The sequence below is a fragment of the Solanum verrucosum genome, unplaced genomic scaffold (genome assembly GCF_900185275.1).
Source record: "Solanum verrucosum unplaced genomic scaffold, falcon-dt-bn FXZP01000278.1, whole genome shotgun sequence".
NCBI lineage: Eukaryota > Viridiplantae > Streptophyta > Magnoliopsida > Solanales > Solanaceae > Solanum > Solanum verrucosum.
This window is the reverse complement of record NW_026020332.1, coordinates 4,543,403-4,566,389: the sequence shown is the minus strand read 5'-3', so window position 1 is coordinate 4,566,389 and position 22,987 is coordinate 4,543,403. Positions and strand designations below refer to the sequence as shown.

Sequence of the window (22,987 nt, the reverse complement as noted above, 5' to 3'; positions counted from 1 at the left end):
CCGGTACTAATTATTAATCCCGGGATAAGTTATCCCGGACTTGCCAACCAAACAACATAATTTTTTTTTTATCCCATCACTATTTCCTTATCCCATCACTATTATTTCTAATCCCTCACACCAAACGAGCCCTAATAGTATTTGACAAAAACTAGCAATCCAACTTTGGGTTGGATATTTTTCTGTTCTCACAAAGTGAAGCCCACAGCTTAGTGTATTCTCACTTTTTTTGCTTTGTTTTTATTTCAATTTCATATAAAGTGATTAAATTTCCTTTTCCATATGTCCCTTTTCTCCCCTATTTGTCTTCACTCTTTGTTTATGTTGTCAACTCACACACATATTGTGTGGTTAAACATACATATCTTTTTATAATGTAGACTCTCCTTCACCACCAGCGAAATCATAATTTTTACGAAGGCAATTTAAAATATAGAAAGATAAACACATGGGGAAGTTTTAGCTCGAATTCGAGGAGTTTCATGCCTTATTAATCAAATTAGACATTACTAGTAGCTAGGCACATTTAGTATAGCTGAACTTGTACAACATGACAAGCCCATGGAGAAAAATGAGTAGAAGATGTCGTTCAAGTTTTGAAATTAGAATTAGCGATATCGACTTGGTCAAATGTGATAAAATAAAAAGTCGACCTAATTAGAGTAATTAAAAACTATGGGGGGTATATATTAAAATTTCGAATTCTTATGAAAAGTTAAAAATGCTGACTGGGAATCATTTTTGGTTCATCAAGAGCAGTCATGAAACACCAATCAATCTTCTGCCTCCAGATATATCAGTATTAGTTTTTGCTCATTTGCCAAATTTAGTAATCAATTAAAACAGCAATGTCTTCAAATTACTAGTTTTTGCTCCCAAAGCAAATTGACTATGACTATAAAATATTTGGTGTAATAAACCATGTATCAGTAAGATAAACAGATCTACATATCCATTTTGCTAACAGTAAGAGCAGCCAGCTCTCCCACTCCAAATTTGCAGACATAAACCAAGACCTTGCTGTCTAGAGCTGTCTCTCATCCAAGTGCTCGGGATGATGGTCTCATATGGCGGTGATGAAAACGTTTTATCTGTGTTACTCTGCAATTCACTCTGATGAACTCTATTTCCTGCACACATCCCAGAAACAATTAGCAAGAAATGTTTTGATGCTCAGTATGTTTCTTTTGAAACAGTATACAAAATGGCATAAGGACAAGTAGGTCGATACATGCAGAGAAAAGATGAGTTCCGTTACTTGAAACCTAAAGCAGGGGAAGTTGATGCATTGTTGTCATTACTTTTCTTTTCTTACAAAAGAAACAAACAGACAGAAGCTTTAATTTTACATTGAAATGAAGAATTTCCAACTGACCAACACCGGAATCAGGAACATGAAGCTCACTATCAAATTACTAGTTTTTGATCCCAAACAATTGGTAACAAGTTTTGGTAATTTTCCGCACATTTTGTTGACCCCAAGGTGTATTGTCAAAATTTATGATCAACTATGATGCCATAAGGAACGTGCACAAAGCTCACTGTCAAAAACTTTAAAGAAAAAGAGATTACTCCGCAATTGTCTGAGTGTCACATGGTTTACACACACTTCAAGACAACATGCAATACTTCTAATTTCAAATAATAAGCAAAGCCCAAACCAGAAAGCCTGGCTTAATTTCAAACAACAAGCAATCTTTACTAACCTGCTACTCTTTTTTGAAGGAACAACTAGTCCCCTTTTCTCAAGGCTTTTAAACCGATCTCTTGCAAGGGTGCAACATCCCTGTTCGAAACAGAAGACAAATCACATAAGAGAAAAACCTTGAAAATAGAAATAAATGTGACAACAGCCAATTTAGAGAAATTGAAATCAGGAATGCAACCTTTAATTTACGGAGGGAACCAGTAATCTCTTCAGACAGTAAAACCTGAGCAGGAGCAGGCACAAATCTGAAATGACAGAGGTCATTAATCTTTTTGTCAACATCGAAGTTATAGCAGGAGTAAAGCAAAACCACAAGAAAATGAGTCTCATTGCTCAGTTCATGCAATCATCATTCTTTCAAACCCCAAGCTCCCAGTTGAAACATTTTTAAGACTTACAACCATAAGAATTCCTTTGAAATCTGATGTTCCATAAAAACACTTTTTCACAGCAAATCAATTGTTGAATTTTTTTTACTTCAAAATGAAACAGCACATACTTGCGCTTTCCCAAGCGTGGTGGACAAGATTTTAGTTTTTCTTTTATAGCAGTAACACGACGTAGATGTCGTTTCTGTTTTTCTCCTTCCTCTCTCTCTATTTCTTGAATTATATCCGGTAAGCTGCAGGCACAAGAACATATCAGAATCTATACAAAAGGCAAATTCTATTTAACTGGAATATGATTAGCCTGATAATCCAAATATTAGCGAACCTATCAATCACTTTGGAGAGTTGTGCTGCTTTTGTTGCTTCAGCTTCTGCTTTCAACTGTTCTTTGCGTCTAGCCCGTCGATTCTTCTCAACCTGTGTCAGCATTTTGGGCTTTTGCGACCTGAATAAAGTTCAAAAAATGATGTATAATAACATTTAGTGTTAAATGAAAGATCTGACGAATAGCAATAATGCACTCAATGTAACATGGATTGCCAACGAAGCTGAAGATAGCGCACTGCAAACTTTCAGAACACATAACTGACTTACAAAAAAGAAAATGTTGAACACTGGTTCACTCTACAACTGTTCATCATTAGGACATTTGGATCATGACCACCAAAGGAAACAGATATGACGTCGGATATCACACTTACTGGGGACTTAGCTCACAATCTAACTCAGCTAGATTAAGGATCAAACCTCTTTACATTTAAAAATATGATTTCAGATGTAGTTGACTTAAACTGAAGTCTGAACATATCCAAGCAACCAAATATTAGTGATATACAATGTACTCATTCAGCATCTTTAACCAAATATAAAGGATGTTCCTTGCACCCAAGGGTGTGGCCTAGCGTCAATGAAGTGGTTGAGAACCCTGAGGTCTCAGGTTCAAAACTCAGTGGAGACAAAAAACACTAGGTGATTCTTCCCATCTGTCCTAGCTTTGGTGGAAGAAAATAAGAACTACTACTAATGCTGGAAATAAGAGCTTCTTCCCCACCAGCAGCAAAAAGTAAACAAACAGAACAGGGCAAAACTGGATTCAAATAAATAAGGATGAAGGAAGCATGAGGTCTTAGACCATCAGTGGTAGCGGTACATATATAGCCTTTGACCTCATAAACATCCATCAGCTTAGGACTATGTGAAAACTATTAAACATGCAAAGCCACATAAAATGAGATTGTGTTTCTAGTGAGCATGAATGAAAAGGAATTGGAAGTAGAATGCGACAATTATGAGCCCCTAAACAAAAACGAGGACAAGGCAACTCATGTTAGCCTTGTAAAGTTATAGAAAATTTTTTAGGACTTCAGGCTAATTGGGTATAACCAGTGTCCAGAGATTGAAATGTCTGGACACTGGTTAATTATGTGACACTGGTTAAAAAATTTAGGCAACTCATGTAGATTTAACATATCAAACTGTCACATAATTAATTTCGCTGAAGCCTAAAGCCTAAAGCCTAAAGATTGTCAAAGAAGCCTCTATTCACTATACAAATATGAATAGACACAGGTGAGTAAATTTTAAGTACTCCAGAATACTAAGCTAGCAAGGAATAGAACATGTTTCAACCGCTAATGCTATCATGACAGACGAGCAATATAGAAGCTTACCTTTTATCCAAATCTGTTTTTCCGTCTTCCACTAGATTTTCATTCTCCGTGTCACTCCCACTGTCCGCTTCAAGGAAATACATCTGAGGCAAATGAATCTTCAGTGTATGCTTTACCGAGTATAAGAAAACATTGCCCATGATGCATCTGCAACAGCCATGGTCAAAAGTACTAACAAGAAATTAACAGCTTAAACTTACATCTACTTCATTAACTGCTTCTCCAGGAACAACCAGTGGAATAGGCTCCGGCCCCAATTCATTTCTATAAATTTTCTGCATTTCATCTGCAACAGCACAAGCTAGTGCATCCTGAATTGAGAAGACACGGACGGAGCGAATTATTAATTGCATGGACTAGGAGCTCGGTAATAGCAAAATATGACATACAGAAGAAATTTTACCTGATGACTTTCGGATGGCGGATTGAATGAGCATCCTGGAGGCTCAACTTCCACAGCAGGTATAACAGAAGTCTTGGGCTTCTGTCACAGGCAATGCATATAAAATTGATTACACATACTAATGCAGATTTGTCTCTTCCCTTTTCGAAAAGTAAACTGATGCAAAATTGTTCTAGGAAAGTTATAAGTTTACAATTCAAATGCTCGAGCTTTAGGACAAAAAATAAATAACATACACAGTTAAGATAATAAAGAAATGAAACTAAGAAGAAGAAGACAGGGAGGTACAAAAAATATACACCGAGGGATCGCTAGAGACAAGTTATGCGAGGACTGTAATGTAGGGATTGTATCTTAGGGATTAGAGTAATACAAGGATTCTAATGCATGCATTATATTGTAGGTTAAATACGTGTTCTGTTTAATTTAAGAAAATGATCAAATATGACAGCTATTTTGGTCATTGTAGTTGTTTTAATACTGAGTTTATAACATCATAGTACTGCTACCAAACAAGCTTGTACCAGCCAACCCACCCCAGCTGCTGAAAAGGGAAAATTATGAAAAGACTTCACCCCGCAACGGCAGGAAAGTACATAAAATCAAACCCTAAAATGTAATCACAATCTAAACATGCATCACATATTTTGATCAAGATCTATAGACAGTCTAGAGCATCAATAATGCTAAAAGGAAGGATTTCAAATTGCCAAATGAAGGAACGAGCAAAATGGAAAAGAATCTCTTTTTGGATGCATGTTATCTTATTCGACGAAATCTTGTATCAGTTACAGATCATTGTATCTGCATAATCTAATTCGTCAAATGAAGTGGTGAAAGTGTGTCGACTGTCGAGTGAATGGAAAACTAACTGAATCAATCAATCAACTATGCATCAATCACGAACATAGTTAGGGTCAGCTATAATGGTTCACCACATCCATTTTTCTTTATTTACGTCCATTACCTTCCACGATAAAGGATCTTTTATATCCAATCTCATGCCTCTTTTTTCCTTTATTACTCTCATCTATCCCTCTGAGAGGATAAGCAATGCGGAAGATGTGCAAGGAAAAGGTTCATCGCAAAGATGCTTATTATATGTGATGTTTTCTTGAAAAATAAGAGATTCAATTGACTTAAGACGACTCATTTTTAAGTGGACTAAGAAGTAATCACTGTAAGGCAAAAATAGTAGTGCTCTTAAAGAAAGGCAGGTTGCATTAATAAAACCTATAGCAGGTATTGCATTACAACTTATAAGGACAACATCCAGCTGATTTAAAATATGTTTTTCATGTAAAAGGACACCAAAATTGAAAAGGAAGTTCCTGACAAGTGGCCACAAAAAAGATAAGGAGAGGAGAAAAGAAATAAAAAATTTCAAATACAGGTAGGAGAAAAAAGTGTACCTTTTTGGTTTTGATGACCAATTCGCCTGCAACAATGCAATGAAGGCTGTATTAGAAAAGTCATTTTACTACAAAAGTGACGAAGAACAAAAAGGCTCTAATCACAAAGACACCTTTATCATCCCAAATGTCAACCATGCCAGAGTCTCCACCAGACAAATCCTAATCACACAAAATTAAGAAGAAATAAACAATGAGGATCCATTAGTCATTTGCACTCAAAAGAATAGATTTTTCTCCTATTGAGAAAAGCACATTATGGCAAGGAAGGATCAGCCATAACATCTTGCACTTGGTGAGTTGAACATTTAAAATGAAATAGTGAACAACCTTTTGACCCTGTTGAGCAGTATCTCTGGCAATCTGAAGTTTACTTTTCTTCTTGGACTTCTTCCCAGTTGAAGAAGGTACAGGTTCAACAAAGGCATTGCTTTGTAGTATACTATCATATCGAAGTACTTTCTCCCGGTGTTTTTCAATTTTCCGTTTCACAGAAAGATCTGGATTGTAGACATAAAAACTTGTCATTTAATCATTGAAGAAGGATTCGCCAACAAAAAACGACAGAACTGCAGTAAAGGGACAAGGAAGATGCACCCATGATGAACATCAACTGCTACATATTCCAGAGATATAGTACTTAAGGTGATTCTAAACTGCCGTCTTCTATTCCTAAAATGTCAGTTACAATCTCCAAATTTCGTCCGGCTTCATATTACACCCAACAATTGGATGGGAATAGGAACCATTGACTGAAAGTAACACCTAAACAATTGTTCCTGAAACGTTTCTGCAAGTCTAAAACAGACATGAACATTCAATCTGCTCTTAAGATTGAATTTTTTCCATAATTACAACTCTATGAGATACCGAATTATTTTGTCTACTTGTCTTAGTACACAATACTCTTGACTGATTCCACCAAAACAAAATTCTGGAGGAGATTATCAGAGCACCCAGTTATTTCCCGTGTACCAAAAAATTACTGTTAAAGAAACAACCATTTTCAAGTGTGGGGCAATCCAGTTATCCAACCAAAAGTAGTTCAGTACATCTGTTGAAACAGTAAATAGCATACATGCCAATCCATCTAAAGACTATATCAACTGCTAGAACATATACCTGAACGCCAGCCTGATGTCAAAATCGGCTTCTTCTTTTTTTACCTTGCTATGTACTTGAACAAAAGATATTTTCTGGAAATTTTCAACCGGGAAAAAAAATGCTGAAAAATAGAATACCTCTGGATTTGTCGACGTAAAAGAGAGAGTCACTGGGAACTTGAGCAAGAGAACCGCCGGAAAGAGCATCTTTAGTGGAGTTGTCAAAGAAATCTTCAATATCCTCCGTACTTATGTTCGCTCTCCATGCCTTCTTCCCTTTCCTTGAACTCTTATTCTTGCCCATCTCTCTACTTAACAAGTGCGGTAAAAGTCATATTGAAAACATGGTTCCAAAACAGATTTAGCATTAATGTAAAATACTCACTTGAGATTTTATACCTCTTAATTCCTAAGTGAACAAGTAGCAAAGTCAAAGAGATGACTGGACAGTGTTAAGAATAAATGTGTCAAGATTTGGCAAGTTAAAACTCTCATAGAATGGGATATGGTTCTCTGACAGCTGCTGCACAAACAGGGAGGGCCAAACCAATCTAGAAAATAATTACCACTAAATTCGTAACGGATTTAGTCTTAACTAATGATACCGTGGGTTTATGAACAGTGAAATGAAGAAAAATAATCGCAAAAAAAATAAAATTGCATAGGAAACTGCTACTCCCTCTATCCCTAATTACTTGTCCACATTTCCTTTTTTAGTGTCCCTAATTACTTGTCCATTTTGACAAATCAATGAAGGACCTATTAGACCCTCAATTAATTACTTTGAAAAAGGTAGAACTTCTTGAATATCCTAAGTTTTTAATTCATCCACTTCATAATTAATAAGGGTAAAATGGTAAACTCACTATGTCAATTATTGTTTTCTTAGTAGGTGTATCAATTCAAAAGTGGACAAGTAATTAGGGACAGAGGGAGTACTTCTTACTCACAACTTAAAAAATAAAGAAGGGTGCTATGTTCAGAACTTCAAAAGGGGCTCATGTAGTGAGTTTAAACATACTTAAGCCATTCAAGACTAGGAAGGGGTACCATTAATCTCAAGTAAGCAGTAACAATTCTCTTAATTGCCAACTCTTTTCATTTTTAAAAATACAAACACAACCAGAGAGCATAGTTTTGAACAAAATTGATCTTTTCTTGAACAAAAATAAAAATCCTCTCAAGTTAAAGGGGAACTTAAATAAACAAAGAGACAGATGTTACCCAACCACTTAACGGGATATGATAAGTCTCTTATGTCACAGATCAACTACTCAAGCATAAACATGAAGGAAAGCTTAACAAGTTTAACAAACTAGACTCGCAAACTAAGAGTGGCAATGGGACCGGAACCGGGCACCACGGGCCGAACCGGAACCGGTAATTCCGGAAAAAAATATGTATACCCGTCCCGGACCGGGAACTAGGTCCCAACGGCTATATTTTAAAAAAAAAAAATTATTAAAATTTAAAAATTAGGAACATTACTCAAATAATATTAAAACTTTTATAATTTAAAGTTAAAAATTTATACTTTTAAATACAAACTTTAAAAGTATAAAAGTTTAAATTTCACACTTTTTTTGATGACAAGGGAAACCTGCAGCCGCTACCCTTTGGGTGCGCACAGGGTAAAACCCCCGCTCCTATGCAATAGCTCGCAAACCACATAGGAGAGGTAACCCGCACTAGGCAAGCCCGATGCGACGAGCTCGACCCAGAAGGCAAACCCCTTGCTTTCGCTGGCAAGGGGTTTCGAACTTGAGACCTCCAACATGGAAGTCCCAAGCCCAAACCACTGGGCCACCCCTTTAAAAGTTTGAAAATTTAAATTTAAACTATAAAAGTTTAAATTTCACCCTTTAAAAGTTTGAAAATTTAAATTCAAACGAAAATGTAATGCAAAGTTTTAAACAAATAAATAAGTAGAGACTAATTACTCACAAAATAAATAACTAAATGAAAAGTGAGCTGAAACGAATGTACCAAACGTCTACTTAAAAAAGTAAACGTGTATGATCGAAAGCCGAAAATTGAATTTTGAAGCTCCAATTTCCAAAGACCAAATTCGTAATTTTAACGAGAATAAGAGATTAGAGAGAGACTTTTGAGAGTTGTTGAGAAAGTAGAAGATAATATTTTTGTGAGTGAAAAGAATGAAAGATAGGGATATTTATAGTTAAAAAAAATGATAAAAATGTAGTTTTTAGAAGGTTGGGGTATTAAAAAAAGTTTGAGGGGGTAGGGAAGTGTAAAAAGGAGTTATGGGGTTGAAAGAGCAATTGGTGGGGACCAAAACCCGTTGCCCAACGGCCATATTTAAGAAAAGAAAAACCGGACCGGAACCGATATTTACCAAACCAGGACTAACCGGTATATCCCGGTTTTCGTCCCGTTACCCCTCCCGGACCCCCTAGACACCGTCCCTAACTGGTACAAGCCAGACCGGTAACGGACCGGGACAGAACGGCAATGGAACCGGGACTTTCGTTGCCATTCCGTTACCGGTCTGATTCCGTTCCAGCTTGTACCAGTTAGGGCCGATGTATAGGGGGTCCGGTCCGGTCCGGTTCGTTTTTTTTTTTTTTTAAATCTTAAATATAGCCGTTTTGAGAGCCGTTGGGCAATGGGTTTTGGACCCCACCAACGGCTCTTTCACCCCCATAACTCCCCTTTACACCTCCCTACCCCCAAACTTTTTTTAATACCCCAATCTTCTAAAAACTACATTTTCATCCCTTTTTTTTAACTATAAATATCCCCAATCTTTCATTCTTTTCACTCACAAAAATATAATATTCTACTCTCTCAACAACTCTCAAAAGTCTCACTCAAGTCAGACTCTCTAATCTCTTATTCTCGTTAAAATTACGAATTTGGTCTTTGGAAATTGGAGCTTCAAATTCAACTTTCAATTTTCGGCTTTCGGTCATACACGTCTACTTTTTTAAGTAGACGTTTGGTACATTCGTTCCAACTCACTTTTCATTTAGTTATTTATTTGTTTGCATTTAATTATTTATTTTGTGAGTAATTAGTCTCTACTTATTTATTTGTTTAAAACTTTGCATTACATTTTTTTTTTGAAACTGGTAACTTAAAACTTTGCATTACATTTTCGTTTGAATTTAAATTTTTCAACTTTTAAAGGGTGAAATTTAAACTTTTATAGTTTTATAGTTTTAAAGTTTGAATTTAAATTTTCAAACTTTTAAAGGGTGAAATTTAAACTTTTATAGTTTTAAAGTTTGAATTTAAATTTTCAACTTTTAAAGTGTGAAATTTAAACTTTTATACTTTTAAAGTTTGAATTTAAAACTTTAAAAGTATAAATTTTTAACTTTAAAATTATAAAAGTTTTACTATTATTTGAGTAATGTTCCTAATTTTTTAATTTTAATAATTAATTTTATTTTTTTTAAATATAGCCGTTGGGACCCGGTTTCCGGTCTGGTCCCGATCCGTTACCGGTCCGAGACGGGTATACATATTTTTTCCCGAAATTACCGGTTCCGGGCTGCCGCTAGCAGAAACATAATAGAGTTCAAATAAATTATAGACTTAAGCTTAACAAGACTGATCACTCATCTCACTGACCTCTTCATACACTATTGATCCTAAATGGCATCTAATGAACATACATCACACTTAGCACTCAAAGGAATTATGAGCAAGTGAGTACTAGGATTAGCTACTGATCTCGAGAGCTAGTTCATATTGTAAACAAGCTAACCATTTCTTTTTCTCATTTAGATCTGATAAAAAACACACAAAGCGTAAACACTTACGAATCAAAACAATAAAGAAGATAAGATTCTAACTCTAGGATTTAGCCCTTCTTTTCATTTTGATGGTTCCAAACTCACATTGACATCTCTATATAGAAGTAGACTAGTAAAGCCTGGAAATGACTGCATGTATTGCACATTTACAATCAGGGGCGGCTGTATGCATTGGAAAATAAGGCACTTGCCTTAGGCCCCCAAATTTGAGGGGCCCCATTTTTTAGCAATAATAAGATAATTAATCAGTACTCTTAAAAATAAAAAAAGAAATGTATAGTCCGTTTCAATCTTTAGTTTAAGACTAGAAGATTCAACTGTCTTATTTACTTTTTTTTTCTTTATTTGCTTTCTTGTATCAAATTTCGGTTCGGTTCTTCGGTATCCTGTTTTGAAATAGTGTGCACCAAATGCCGAATCAAACTTCGGTTCAGTGTTTTTAAAATGGGTTTTTGGTGCAAATGAGAACAAAATTATCAAAATATTTAACTTATAAACCTAACATGAAAATTCAAATAAATACAGGCTCTTAGTCTCTTAATGTCTCTTTTTTGATAACACTCTTCTCAGCCTAGCAGCCTAGCATTCTTCGGTGTTATCAAATATCAACATTCATTATCTAAGTAATAAGTTAGCACTGCTCTTAGAACTATGAACTAACTTAATAGGCTGAACTATGAACTAAATTTATTCTATTTCAAGGTAAACTAACTTAGCAGGCAGCCACTCACAGGCTCGCAGCAGTGCAGCACGGGTCACTTGCACACAATACTCTGGAACACAATAGGCTAACCAGTTGCCAGCACCACAGCAGCCATGCCAATTGCCAATTGGCAAGTTGCTTAGCAGTCACAAAAAAAAAGAAACCTAACTTGGCAAAACACTTAAGCAACAGCAAACCAGCAACACAATCCAAAAAAAAAATTACCAGGCACTAGGCAGCCAGCCCAACAACATCAAACACAAGAAATCAATACTTAAAACAACAGAAATATCTTAAAATTTAGCTTGCTGTTTTGCTGTAGGCAGAGAAGAGAGACCGAGAGATACATACTAAAAATTACTAAGGTGAGACGAGGTAGCTTACAGTCCGTCACGCTGAGAGATTGAGAGTCGACAGACGAGAGTTTTGCTGCGCCGCTGTGCTTGCTGGTCGCCGACACAGTGGCTGTGAGAGTTCAGAGAACAGAGAAGAAAGGGCTGGAGGCTGTGGCCTGTGACTTTTGATTTAGGAATTAGGGCTCCAAATACAAATAGGCTAAAATCTGATATGGGTTCAAAATATATAATTAATATAAGTATTTTAAATTTATTTAATAAAATTTCAGCTTTGGTGCACCAAAAAGTCATGACCCTTACATTGAGTCAAATAACTGAATTTTCAAAAGATAAAATCTACACCAAATCGAAACACCAAAGAATCGAATTTGAAAAATTGAATTTATTCAATTCGATTGTATTTATGTCCACCCCTAATTAAAGGTATAGTTCACTAACTTTAGTCTTCATTTCTAATGTAACAATTATTTTAAGCTAGAATGACAGTTAAAATATGATGAAAGAAATATATATATACACGCCAAAAGGGTAAAGATATCTAGAAAATCTAATTATTTCAGAAAACTAGCAAATCGACTATGGTTTGGATATTTTTCTTTTCTTGCGTTGTTTTGCTTTCCTTGTTGGGGAAAAAAATAATCTAAATATACAATTTAAGCACATAAATAATGCGTTTTGTCTTCACTGTAGTTAATATACATCAATTTATACCATTGAAGCATACATCAATTTACAAGAACCGGGCTAGTAAGGTTGTAGCTCCAATTACTGGTTAATTGGGAAAATCATCATAATGATTTCATCTTTCAGGCACCTCTCAGCAAGTTATCCCAAATATTTTCTCACATATTCAATCGAGGAATTTTAAGAATTCATACACACAAAGATGACCGGAATATCCAATAATTTTAATATGTGACTCACCAAATGAGATGGTTTATGAGAGTTTTAACTTGTAACTTATTCACTCTGGAGTTATGATTGAGATAAAGTTACATATAATATTTATGTAGATATTAAAAAGTTTCATTAAGAACAATCGCTAATTATGCCTTAGCATATTATAATATAAGTAATCCTCTTGAACGAAAAACAAAATCATGCTGATACAAAGAGCATAGAGTCATTTTGACAGAAGATATTTGATCCCCCATCAATAAAAAGCTTAGTGCATCGCGATTCACTAATACATGTACTGTGCATAAATACACCTAGCCGTATCAATTGCCAAAAGAGGAAAAGAAAATGGCATTTTCAAGAACATATGATTATTCTTCTCATATTTAGACAAATCACTCTGATTGACAGCGTTATGGTACAAGACTATGCTTGATCACGGTTTACAACACAACTAATTGCCACTACATTCTAACAAAAGAAAACACGCGCATCCAACCGTTAGACATAATACATCTTCATCCAACTTGATCCATAAACTACATTTTACATCACCACATAACATGAGAAAGTGAGCAACCCTAGTCTTCATCTTCACCATCGTAGTATTCTTCATCTTCGTCGCTGCTCCCATAATAGTAGTCATATTCATCATCATCCTCTTCTTTGTCATATAGAAGCCCTTTTATACTCTTGGTCCTCATCTGCTCTTGAATTCGGTCTCTTATGACAGTTCCCTGTTGAAATTCCAATGCGTATGGTATGATCACAAGTGCAAATATAAACCACTCTCATTCGTGTGTGAGAGGTGCTACTGGAAAACTGTAGGGGATTGAACACCAGATAGAGACAGACAAGAGGAAAAGGGAGGGATGGGAAAAGCGGCAGAGAGATCTTACCATTTTGTGGCAACCCTCTTCAAACATCTCAAGGAAACCAGCAACCAACCTATCAGCATTCTCCACCCAAATATTTCGATGCTTTGCTACTGTTTGTATCTGCAACAACTAGTCTTTTTAACGTGTTTTGTGCTAGAAGACTAGAAATAGCTTTTACTGAGAAAGTGATGGTTCTTCAATGACGACAAGCATCTGTCTTATGTTTATTTCATTAACATACGAAAAAGCTATCGGAACTGCTACATACTGCTCCGTTTTTGTTAACACTGAGTTACAAAAGACATAGTGGGAATAATCACGGAGAAGAAAGAGCTTTCTTTACTCGGAAACCTAGCATATAAGATGAAAAGTAGCTTCGTCTATCATAGTTTAGCACTTCAGCTCACTCTTCAAAAGTCCAGATAATTGCAACTTCCACCATCTCCACCACCCAAATTCTACAAGGTGATAAACTATAACGAATCGGAAATTTATACTCCACCTGTTCCAATTTCCCCGATCATTGTACATTTCAATTTGAATTAGTAATTTTGTGTCCAACTCTAAACAGTCCTTACCAACGTATGCATCTGATCATATATGTACTATCTATTCCAACAAATAATATAAAAGAACGGGGTTTGGATGCATTGGCAGTTCATTCCAATTTATGTGAAGGCATTTGACTAAAAGGAAGCTTGAAGTTCATTTTTTTTTTTAAAAGGATGATTTTGAAACTTGTGGTCTAAAATAAGCTATAGAAATTTACGTGGCGATAAATCATTTCAATAGGGATAAAATGGAAAGTTTGAAGTTAAATTTTACTAAATTTGAAAAGATGTCATTCTTTTTGGGACCAACTAAAAAGGAAAGAGTGTCACATAGAGGAGTAGTAATTAGTAGAATAGTAAGAGGAAAATTTACCCAGAAGTTAGTACACATTGCAACACAACATTAACCATAATCGGATGCAAGCTCAATGATAGAAATAAATATATATACTATCCCTATTAAAAAAAATATATACTTATATACTATTAACCGAGCCGCATCATAATGGGGAAGCAAACCGCAAAAGCTCATGAACACTTCATTACAGTTTGAGAAATTACTTATACTAATTAAAAGCTCCAGGTTTCTCAACAAATGAAACCATACCAGTGTTGATTTAAACAAAAGAACCATCCACCTACTAAAACAAACAATTCGGTCAGCAAAGATATCTACTTATGCATCTAAAAGTGGTTGGACATCACCCTACTCATAAGAAATAGCAACTAAATGCACAAGCATTGATCCAGGCTAATATAGCTAATATGAAAATGTAGCTATTGTTTTGTATCCAAAAGTTCCTATGCATGACATAATACGAATGCTTCATCTCCTTGGGGACAAACTTGACCTTATGAAAATGTTGTCAGCTTTAAATATAAAGGATCTAATAATACGAGAACCTACAAGAACATGTCAGTTGTACAGCGATGATAAAAGATTAGAACACCTAACACTAACATATAATGTTGATATTCCATTATAGGATGTGTTAAACCAAGTCGCCTACACTTCATAATATTCGCCACCACAACAACAACAATATACCAATATAGTCCCACAAGTGGGGTCTGGGGAGAGTAGGGTCTATGCAAACCTTACCCCTACTGCCTACCTTTGTGGGGTAGAGAGGCAATTCAATTGTATCCTCGAATTCAACCTTACCATATATACTATCACATTGTTTTCCGTGCTACCCCTTCATTGCTCAAAGTGTCATTTGCACAATATTTCTATGTGTTCTAAATGCCTTCTATGTGGAGAGAAAATGAATTAAAGAACCATCTATTATTTATCCATCGCAAAGTTACCAGTACTCTGAGGCAGCTCTTTAGTCTTGTATGAAAGGGCTCAAATGGATAATGAATGAAACAAATAGCCAACTATTTATCCATTGCAAAGTTGCTAGTACTCTGTGGCAGCTCTTACCGAGTATGAAAGGGTTCAGATGGATAATGAATAGAACAAGTAGCCACCTACTTATCCATTGCAAAGTTACTTGTAATCTGTACAGCTCTTACTGAGTATGGAAAGGCTCAAATGGATAATTAAGAAAACTGCTGAGTTGCTAGCATGCTGGAATGATCCAGACAATTTTGTAAGGCAGAAGAGATGGTGGAGAATTATTCCTACATGCATCTGGTGGACAATAGGAAAGAAAAGGAATGTGTGGTGTTTTGAAGATGTAGCCGACTCAACAGAAGACTAAAAATATATTGTATATATTTTTGTTTCATTTTCGGTGTAAGGAGGGCCTAGCAGAAGATATAGAGATTATGTAGTTGACATTATTGGGTCATTGTAACTAGTTAAGGGATCGGTTTATGTTTTTTTTTTGGGTTCCTGTAACTATGTTTCTCTTATATACTCTTTTGGTTATATAAAATATGGTTACCTTCTTTTAAAAAAAATAATTTGCACAAACGATAGAGGACATAGATCTCAATATCCTTTTTCCTTGCTTTTTTCAGATAATTGCCAAACTATATTCAAAACCACATATTCTATGGAGATTGGAGACACTTCTGACAAGCTTGTATTCGAAATAGAGAACTGAAAAGCAGTCAAATAATTAAGAATATACCTTCTCTTCCACTTTCTCTTGTTGTTTCTTTACTCTCTCATGCAACTTTTTCAAACCCCTGTTCACTCTCAGCCTTTTTTCCTGAAAGAAGCAATAATGAAATTAATACCTGGCAAAGCAAATAATGAAACAAAATGTAACCTTTGACTCTGTGCCATTGATTCTACTATTATTAGTGAGGAATAAAGCTAATGCTAGCAGAAAGTCTACATCATTCAATTAGCACACTTATTCTTTTCATTGCATTTGCAAAATAAGAAAACTTCTTTCCTGAGAAAGGTAAGGTATTATTACATCACCCAATCAAAACACTAAAGAGTATAATACCTTCACATAGCTCAGACCAAGATCCGTTCTTGAATATCCTCGGTCCAAATTGCGCATCACATATTCATTGTAGTCTTTTACAATCCTCATTATTAAATCTGAAGTAGATATTCCATCAGTCCGCTTGGTCTCCAAGAACTTACCAATGGACTTAACCTAATAACACAGGTTTTAAAAATATTCACATTACACATGGCTTCACAGCAAGCATTAAAGAGTGAATATCAAACTAGATATCTTATACTGATTAATAAAGGATCAACAATGAGCAAATTAAGACTGACTTTCATACAGCATGTTAAAAAGATGAACAAGTTGCAAATCACCCTGGTTTATGCACAGAAAAACTCTGTACAGACACAAACTAAATTGTTTAAAAGAAACATCAAATGAATAAGGTAAAAGTCGCGTATGAAAACTGAAGTTCATTTTGGACTTACATACTCGTAAACGTCATTTCCAGCTCCACTTGCATCCGCATAACTGACGTGTACAGACAAGAAGACGAAAAATTAAAAGAAAAATATCTATGAACCCAAAATGAAACACAACACAAACAAATAAAACAAAGATAATCACACAACGGGGGAAGACCTTAAATTAGTTATGTAAAGCTAAATCCATCTTAAAGTAAAATAATGAATTAGTCAGATAAGGCATATCAAAAGCTGGTCTAAATATAGTTCCAATCAACCAGGGACCCTTATGCAAATCAACAGAAGTAAAAATTTTATGGGACGTTTTGCCTTACGGAAGAGCGTCATGTGCCACATAGTCAATCCGATGTTTCTCAATGAACTCCGGGGTAACAACCCAAGGCGCATCTGGAATAACTTCATCAACCCATCTGCATCAATGCATACACAATTAACCTAATTGAAAACGCACCATAACAAAATTGAAGATAAAGGCAGATATCAACCATTAGAAGCTACAATATTAGAACAATCATAAGCGACATTTTTTTTTTCAAAGTAAGGTAACAGGCTTGTACTGATAATAAAATCAGCACCTGGCAAGTGCTGATAACTTTATGTATAACTCAAAAAGAGAAAAAGAAGAGAAATCTAATGTAATAGTTACTTGCAAGCCACCTATTAAATCTATCCAGTCTCAGACATAATCCAAAAATTCCTGTTTACACCAAAAATAGAACAAAGAAAGACGATTCATCTTGATCTTCAAAATATAACTGCTTTTGTCTTCAAAATATTTTGAGTTTCTTTCTGTCTCCGTCTTTCTCACCATTTATACTACCAATCCATTTCACATTGATCAGAAGCACAAAAGTTTATCAGCCATAGGCCACAAAAACTAAGCTAACACTCAAGAGCTGATGAACTTCAAAATTTAATAGGACAATTTACAGGGGAGAGATTCTGCCCACTATACAACCATAAAAGACCTTCAGCCTCGAGAAAATAAGTAGGAGTTGAAATCCCATTAAAACATCTACAATTGTTTTCTGTCCAGACACATCAAAAGATACAGGCAGGAATCAATGTGATGGACTTATCAACTTTCGATTTAGACCAGCATTCATAGGCCTCTTTTATGCTTTGTGGCATAACCCAATTGCGACCAGAAATAGAGAAAAACATGCCCCAAATATCTGTGACGATTGTGCAGTGTAGCAAAAGATGTCTATTGGAATCTAATTTGTTTAGGCATATGAAGCATCTACTGATTCTGAATTTTCCTTCTGTGGAGTTTATCCTGTGCAAGGCATGCTTCATGTAAAGCTGTCCAGCTAAAACATATGATCTTGAGAGAAGCTTTGATTTCCAGAGCCACCAATCAATTATCTCATTGTAGGAGAGCATAGGTGAGCAAAGCCTTCCTTCACTGAATAGGGACCATCCTTCCATTTTAGGTTGTCAGTAATACATGACATGACAAGAGTGTTTTAATTTAAGCCATAACTCTATAAGGTGAGGCAGTTCCCAGTCTTAAATATTCCTCCTGAACTGTATTTTCCAGCAGTTATTTTGCCAATTCTGAGAGATGGTGGAGTTATGTTCTGAGCTTCTGATACAAGCTTGGAAAGTCATTCTTTAGTGTAGACCCCCTAACCATTTGTCTTCCCAGAATTAAATGTTGGTACAATTCCCAATTTAAAGGAAGAACTAGGGGAAAATTCACACCATAACTTTCTGATATTCTTCCAGAGTCCCACACCATGAGGTCTTCTTGAAAGATTGTGCACCAAGGGCTTTGATAACCATGCATTGCCTTTGAAGCCTCCATCCACAAAGAGTTCTCCTCCTTGCAATACCCCCACAACCATTTCATAAGCATACGTTTATTCTGAATGCCAAATTCTTAGTGCCTAGACCTCCAAGCTGCTTAGGCACTGTGATTTTTTCCCATCTAACATGTTTAATTCATGGTTCTTGGCTTCTTGTTTCCCCCTTTCCAGAGAAAGGTTCGACTTATCTTGTCGAACTGCTCGACAACTTTGTAAGGCAGTGGTATGAAAGACATTTGGTATGTGGGAATGCTATCCAAAATACTGTGTATTAATGTGAGCCTTTCCCCATAGAGAGGTTTTGCCTCTGCCAAGATGCAAGTGTATTCTCAAACACTCCACTCCAAACATCAGGGGATCTGAATTTATCACCTAGAGGGAGGCCAAGATATGGAGTTGGTAGTGAAGTAGTACCATGCAACAACATAGAATAACTTCTTTTCCCTTTCTGATACATGTGTCCTGAACAACCTCTTTTCTTTTCCAATTATCAAAACATGTATCTAGTGTAACGGCCTTCTCCTTTTTGATTTAGATTGTAGTTGTTCACTCAATTCTCACATTTTAAATGGGTCATTGCCGAAGTTATACAGTCTCTCGGCTTCAAAAGCAGCAGTAACCACTGCATTGTCAAGAACAAATGCACACAGCAAAGGATGGTCTTGATAAGAAGGTTGGTAAAAAGGAATACCTAGAGTAAGCCTTTCTGTAATTTTATCATCTTCTACCATTGATAAACAAAAAAATAAATTGAGATAACCCCTAAAATTTTTGAAATTAAGGACTTAAATTGTGATTTTTCAGTAGAAGAAGCTACCAGTAACACATACCCGGCATATTTACGCAAAAACCGTTACCTAATCTTGAATAGATGTGATCCCCCAAAAATTTAATGATTTTGTGTGCAATGTAGTCCCAAGTCCCAACACAATGGCCTCCCCTTTTACTTTGTAATATAGCTAACAATGTCTTTCACTTTTCTACGTTCTGTAAATTTTGCATCTTCTTGATGCCTTCTATGAAATTCATTAAGCAAGCATTTTTATACAAAATATCTAGAACTGACCTCAACTATTCATCTCATTGGCATCCGAAAGGAAAATGAACAGACAACTACAATCATTTTAAAAATCAAAGTAACCCTCAATATACACAATATAAGAAACATCTACATAAAAACAAAAGTTCATATATTTGTAATTTGTGAATGTATTCAGAAGACATCAGACAACTGAATGAATCTCACCCCAGCAATTAGAGATACTCAATCATTTCAGTATTACCAAAGAAGAAAGATCATTTCATTAAGATCTGGCTGAAAAAAAAGAAGTTAAACTTTAAACAAAATTGACAACCCCATAAAACCAACCTGCAGTGGCGCAAAGATTCATATCGCTCCTTTTCGTTCATAACAGTTTTTCCCTTGAATTTGTGAGTGATTTCATCATTGCAGCATCCAACAAGAAGCTGAGCGTTAGGCAATCTACATTCAGGCAATAAATCACTCAGTCCAAGTAAAACATATGTTCAATTTCACAAATTCTTCATGGCTCAACAATCATACAACTAATAATATTCCAATAAGAATAAAAAAACAACTTAGACAAACACCTATTTCGTTTTCTTCTTTTCCCGACACCTAGATACTTTATCACGTAGGTATCGTTAAGTCTTCTCACCTAGGCTTACCTAGATGAGAAGAAATCAACCAGATTTCTCATTGGATCCCTCTCACAATCACTCAAAAATCCAGCATCACAATAGAGAATATAAAAAGGCATGAACCACAAAATTTTAATTTTCATAATAAAAGTCAATTAATAATTCTAAAATCCTATGGAGAGTATTACGCCGGATGAATAGAGGAGAAAACATACAGTTTCTTAGCTTGTTCGAGGGCGCGAGCATGTCCGAAGTGAAAGAGATCATAGATGCCGTCGGCGTAAATACGAGCCGGCCGATCTGTTGGCGGTGGATTCGGTGGGATCGGCTTCAACCGTCGCTGCGGCTGTGGTGGTGGTTCTAATTGTGGATCTTCTCCTCCTCCATTCTCCATTACTATATTATTTCGGCCTTCTCTTCTCTCTCTTCTCCAAAAAATGACTTCTTATTTAACCTCTTTTGTTTCTTCTGCACCCCACACCCAACACTCCTCTGCCACACACAAAAAACACGGACTACTCTGCCGACTACTACTCCCTCCGTTTCAAAATAATTACCATGTTTCATTTCTCGAAAATCAATTTCAATAATTATAAAAAAATATATTACTCTAATAATATGTTTTGTATATTTAATTTAATGATAAGGATTTGATACATATCGCTAATTTTTAATTTGTTTTCAGATTATTCAAAATGTAGAGATAAATGTGAATTAACTAACCAATTTGACGGCGAAATCGGCCAAATAAGTAAATCTATGACGCTCACCGTATTTTGTGATTAAATAATAATGAGATTTGTTGGTTACTACTAACCACTAGATTGATCTTTCCGGTTATTATTATAAGGAGAATCAATAGAATAATAGCATATCAAAGTTATCATAAAATGGTTAGTATTTTTTCATTTTTAATGAAAAGTTTTAAATTTGATGGAGTGAAAAATATTTTTTTATTTTTAATTAAAAGTTTTGAATTCAAGTTCTCTAAGTATTGAGTTGTCTTTATTAAAAAGCGTTTTATTAAAAAAATTTTAATCAATTTGAGCTCTATGATATCCTGCATAGATTTTTATCTTCTTTTCATAATTTTCTTTGGTGACGATGCTATTTTCTGATTTATATTTTTGGTAAGGTACAAAAAGAAAATGGACAAAATGGAGTGGGAATGAATAATTGAAAAAAGCCTCGTGGTTTCTGGGGGTCCCAGTTTATTTCTCCTTATTTTGACACGAGGCATCATGGGTCCCAAATTTATCAAAGCTTTTATATTATTGTTCTTGTTCTAATCTAAAAATATTCAGAAAGAAGATAGAGAAAATGATCAAAATAGTCCTTCACGTATAGGATTTGAATTATTTTGATCTTTTATATATAATATCTTATTCAAATAGTCCTTAATGTATATACCAAATAATATCATTTTGGTTCTACCCTTAAAAACTAACTGAAAACATAAAAATAATTGTTAAACTTAGTTGTGGGTCCCATACTCTTCTTCCTCCCTCTTTCTTCCGCCATTGCTTCTCCTTCATCTTTCTTCTTTGCTATTTCTTCTTTCTGCTCCCAAAATCTTCTCATACACACAAAAATTTCTTCAAATTTTAAAGAATATTCATAAGGTTTTTGTTTTCTATCTATGCCCGTTAAAATTTTACCATTTAATTTTAAAAATAGAATGAAAAAAATGACTTGAAAAAATTACTAATTTTGAAAAGGAAAAAACGAAAAGAAAAGCTATAATCCTCCTCATAGATCGCTTCAACAAGAGAGAGAAAATGAATCTTTTATTTGATTTACTTAGTTTACATTTGTTTTAATGATCTTGATTTTCTTCTTCTTCTTTATGTAGGATAATGGAAACTTCTAAAAATTTTGTTTCAATAGAGATAAAAATGGGTGAGGTGTGCAGTATTTTTCTTATGAGAATATAAAGCAGGAGAGAAAATGACGGAAGAAAGAAGTTGAGGAGACGGGTCTACGATGGTAATGGTGAAAGAAAGCAGATTGAGGAAGAAGGGTTAGCCATTTGTCAATTCCGTGGGATCCACGGTTAAATCTAACAATTTTTTTGGTTAGTTTTAGGGTTAAAGACTAAAATGATCATTTTTTTTATATACATTAAGAATTATTTAGATAAAGTGATATATATAAAAGATCAAAATAATTCAACCCTTGTACATGAAGGACCATTTTGATCATTTTCTCAAGGAAGATATGTGATTTAAGTTTGTGTTTCCACATAAAATCCACATATATTAACTTTTTTGCTTTTCTTAGAAAAAAAAAATAGACATTTATTAGTTGTATTTGGAGTTCGTAGTTACAGTCAAGGAGATTTGACTTATCATTATTTCATTATTTAGATATATTATTGCAATTTTTTTATCTTCCTTTATTAGTCATATTTAGAATTCATAGTTATAACCAAGAAAATTTAACTTAACAATCTCATTGTTTCGTTTATTTGTGTGTTGATATTTGAGACTGACATTCAATTAGTTTGTAATGATTTAACTTTAGCATTCTACAAAGAATCAAGATAAAAAGAAATTTTGATAACGATCTAAAAATAGGATGAAGTTTAAGAAATAAGACTACCGATGTGCTTAGGATTGTTGAAGTTGTGTCGATTTGTGACTATAATATGTTTGAATATTAATATAAAATTATAATAATTCTATTTCACACTTCGATATTATTTTATTATCTCAAAATAGTATCGATCGAGAGAGTTTATTTATTTTTTTAAATGATAGTACCTAACGCATGCATTTAACATCTTGAGATAAGAGCCCTCTTGAACCATGAGAA

General features: G+C 34.8%; 2 protein-coding genes across 4 annotated transcripts; both read right to left on the bottom strand.

Moving 5' to 3' along the window:
- Positions 1-796: 796 nt before the first annotated feature.
- Positions 797-11,722, bottom strand: LOC125836676 (ribosome biogenesis protein NOP53-like). Of its 3 annotated transcripts, none has more exons than XM_049515883.1 (13): positions 11,555-11,717; positions 6,824-6,993; positions 5,913-6,082; positions 5,696-5,744; positions 5,583-5,608; positions 4,171-4,251; positions 3,968-4,078; positions 3,768-3,850; positions 2,423-2,542; positions 2,208-2,330; positions 1,887-1,953; positions 1,707-1,786; positions 797-1,130 (listed from the first exon to the last, which is right to left on the bottom strand). In XM_049515883.1, the coding sequence occupies exons 2-13, from the start codon at positions 6,987-6,989 to the stop codon at positions 1,124-1,126; spliced, it is 1,083 nt and encodes a 360-aa protein (XP_049371840.1). In that variant the 5' UTR covers positions 6,990-6,993; positions 11,555-11,717; the 3' UTR covers positions 797-1,123. The 3 variants fall into 3 exon arrangements, with proteins under 3 accessions (XP_049371840.1, XP_049371839.1, XP_049371838.1); XM_049515882.1 differs by lacking the exon at positions 797-1,130 and adding an exon at positions 1,466-1,541 and having other exon boundaries at positions 6,824-6,996; positions 11,555-11,722; XM_049515881.1 differs by lacking the exon at positions 797-1,130 and adding an exon at positions 1,466-1,541.
- A 1,082-nt stretch (positions 11,723-12,804) lies between these two features.
- LOC125836678 (choline-phosphate cytidylyltransferase 1-like) lies at positions 12,805-20,602 on the bottom strand. The gene is made up of 8 exons (XM_049515884.1): positions 20,389-20,602; positions 19,881-19,994; positions 17,015-17,110; positions 16,704-16,746; positions 16,264-16,419; positions 15,937-16,017; positions 13,323-13,421; positions 12,805-13,160 (listed from the first exon to the last, which is right to left on the bottom strand). Exons 1-8 carry the CDS (start codon positions 20,565-20,567, stop codon positions 13,005-13,007), a joined length of 924 nt encoding a protein of 307 aa, XP_049371841.1. The 5' UTR covers positions 20,568-20,602; the 3' UTR covers positions 12,805-13,004.
- Positions 20,603-22,987: the final 2,385 nt, after the last annotated feature.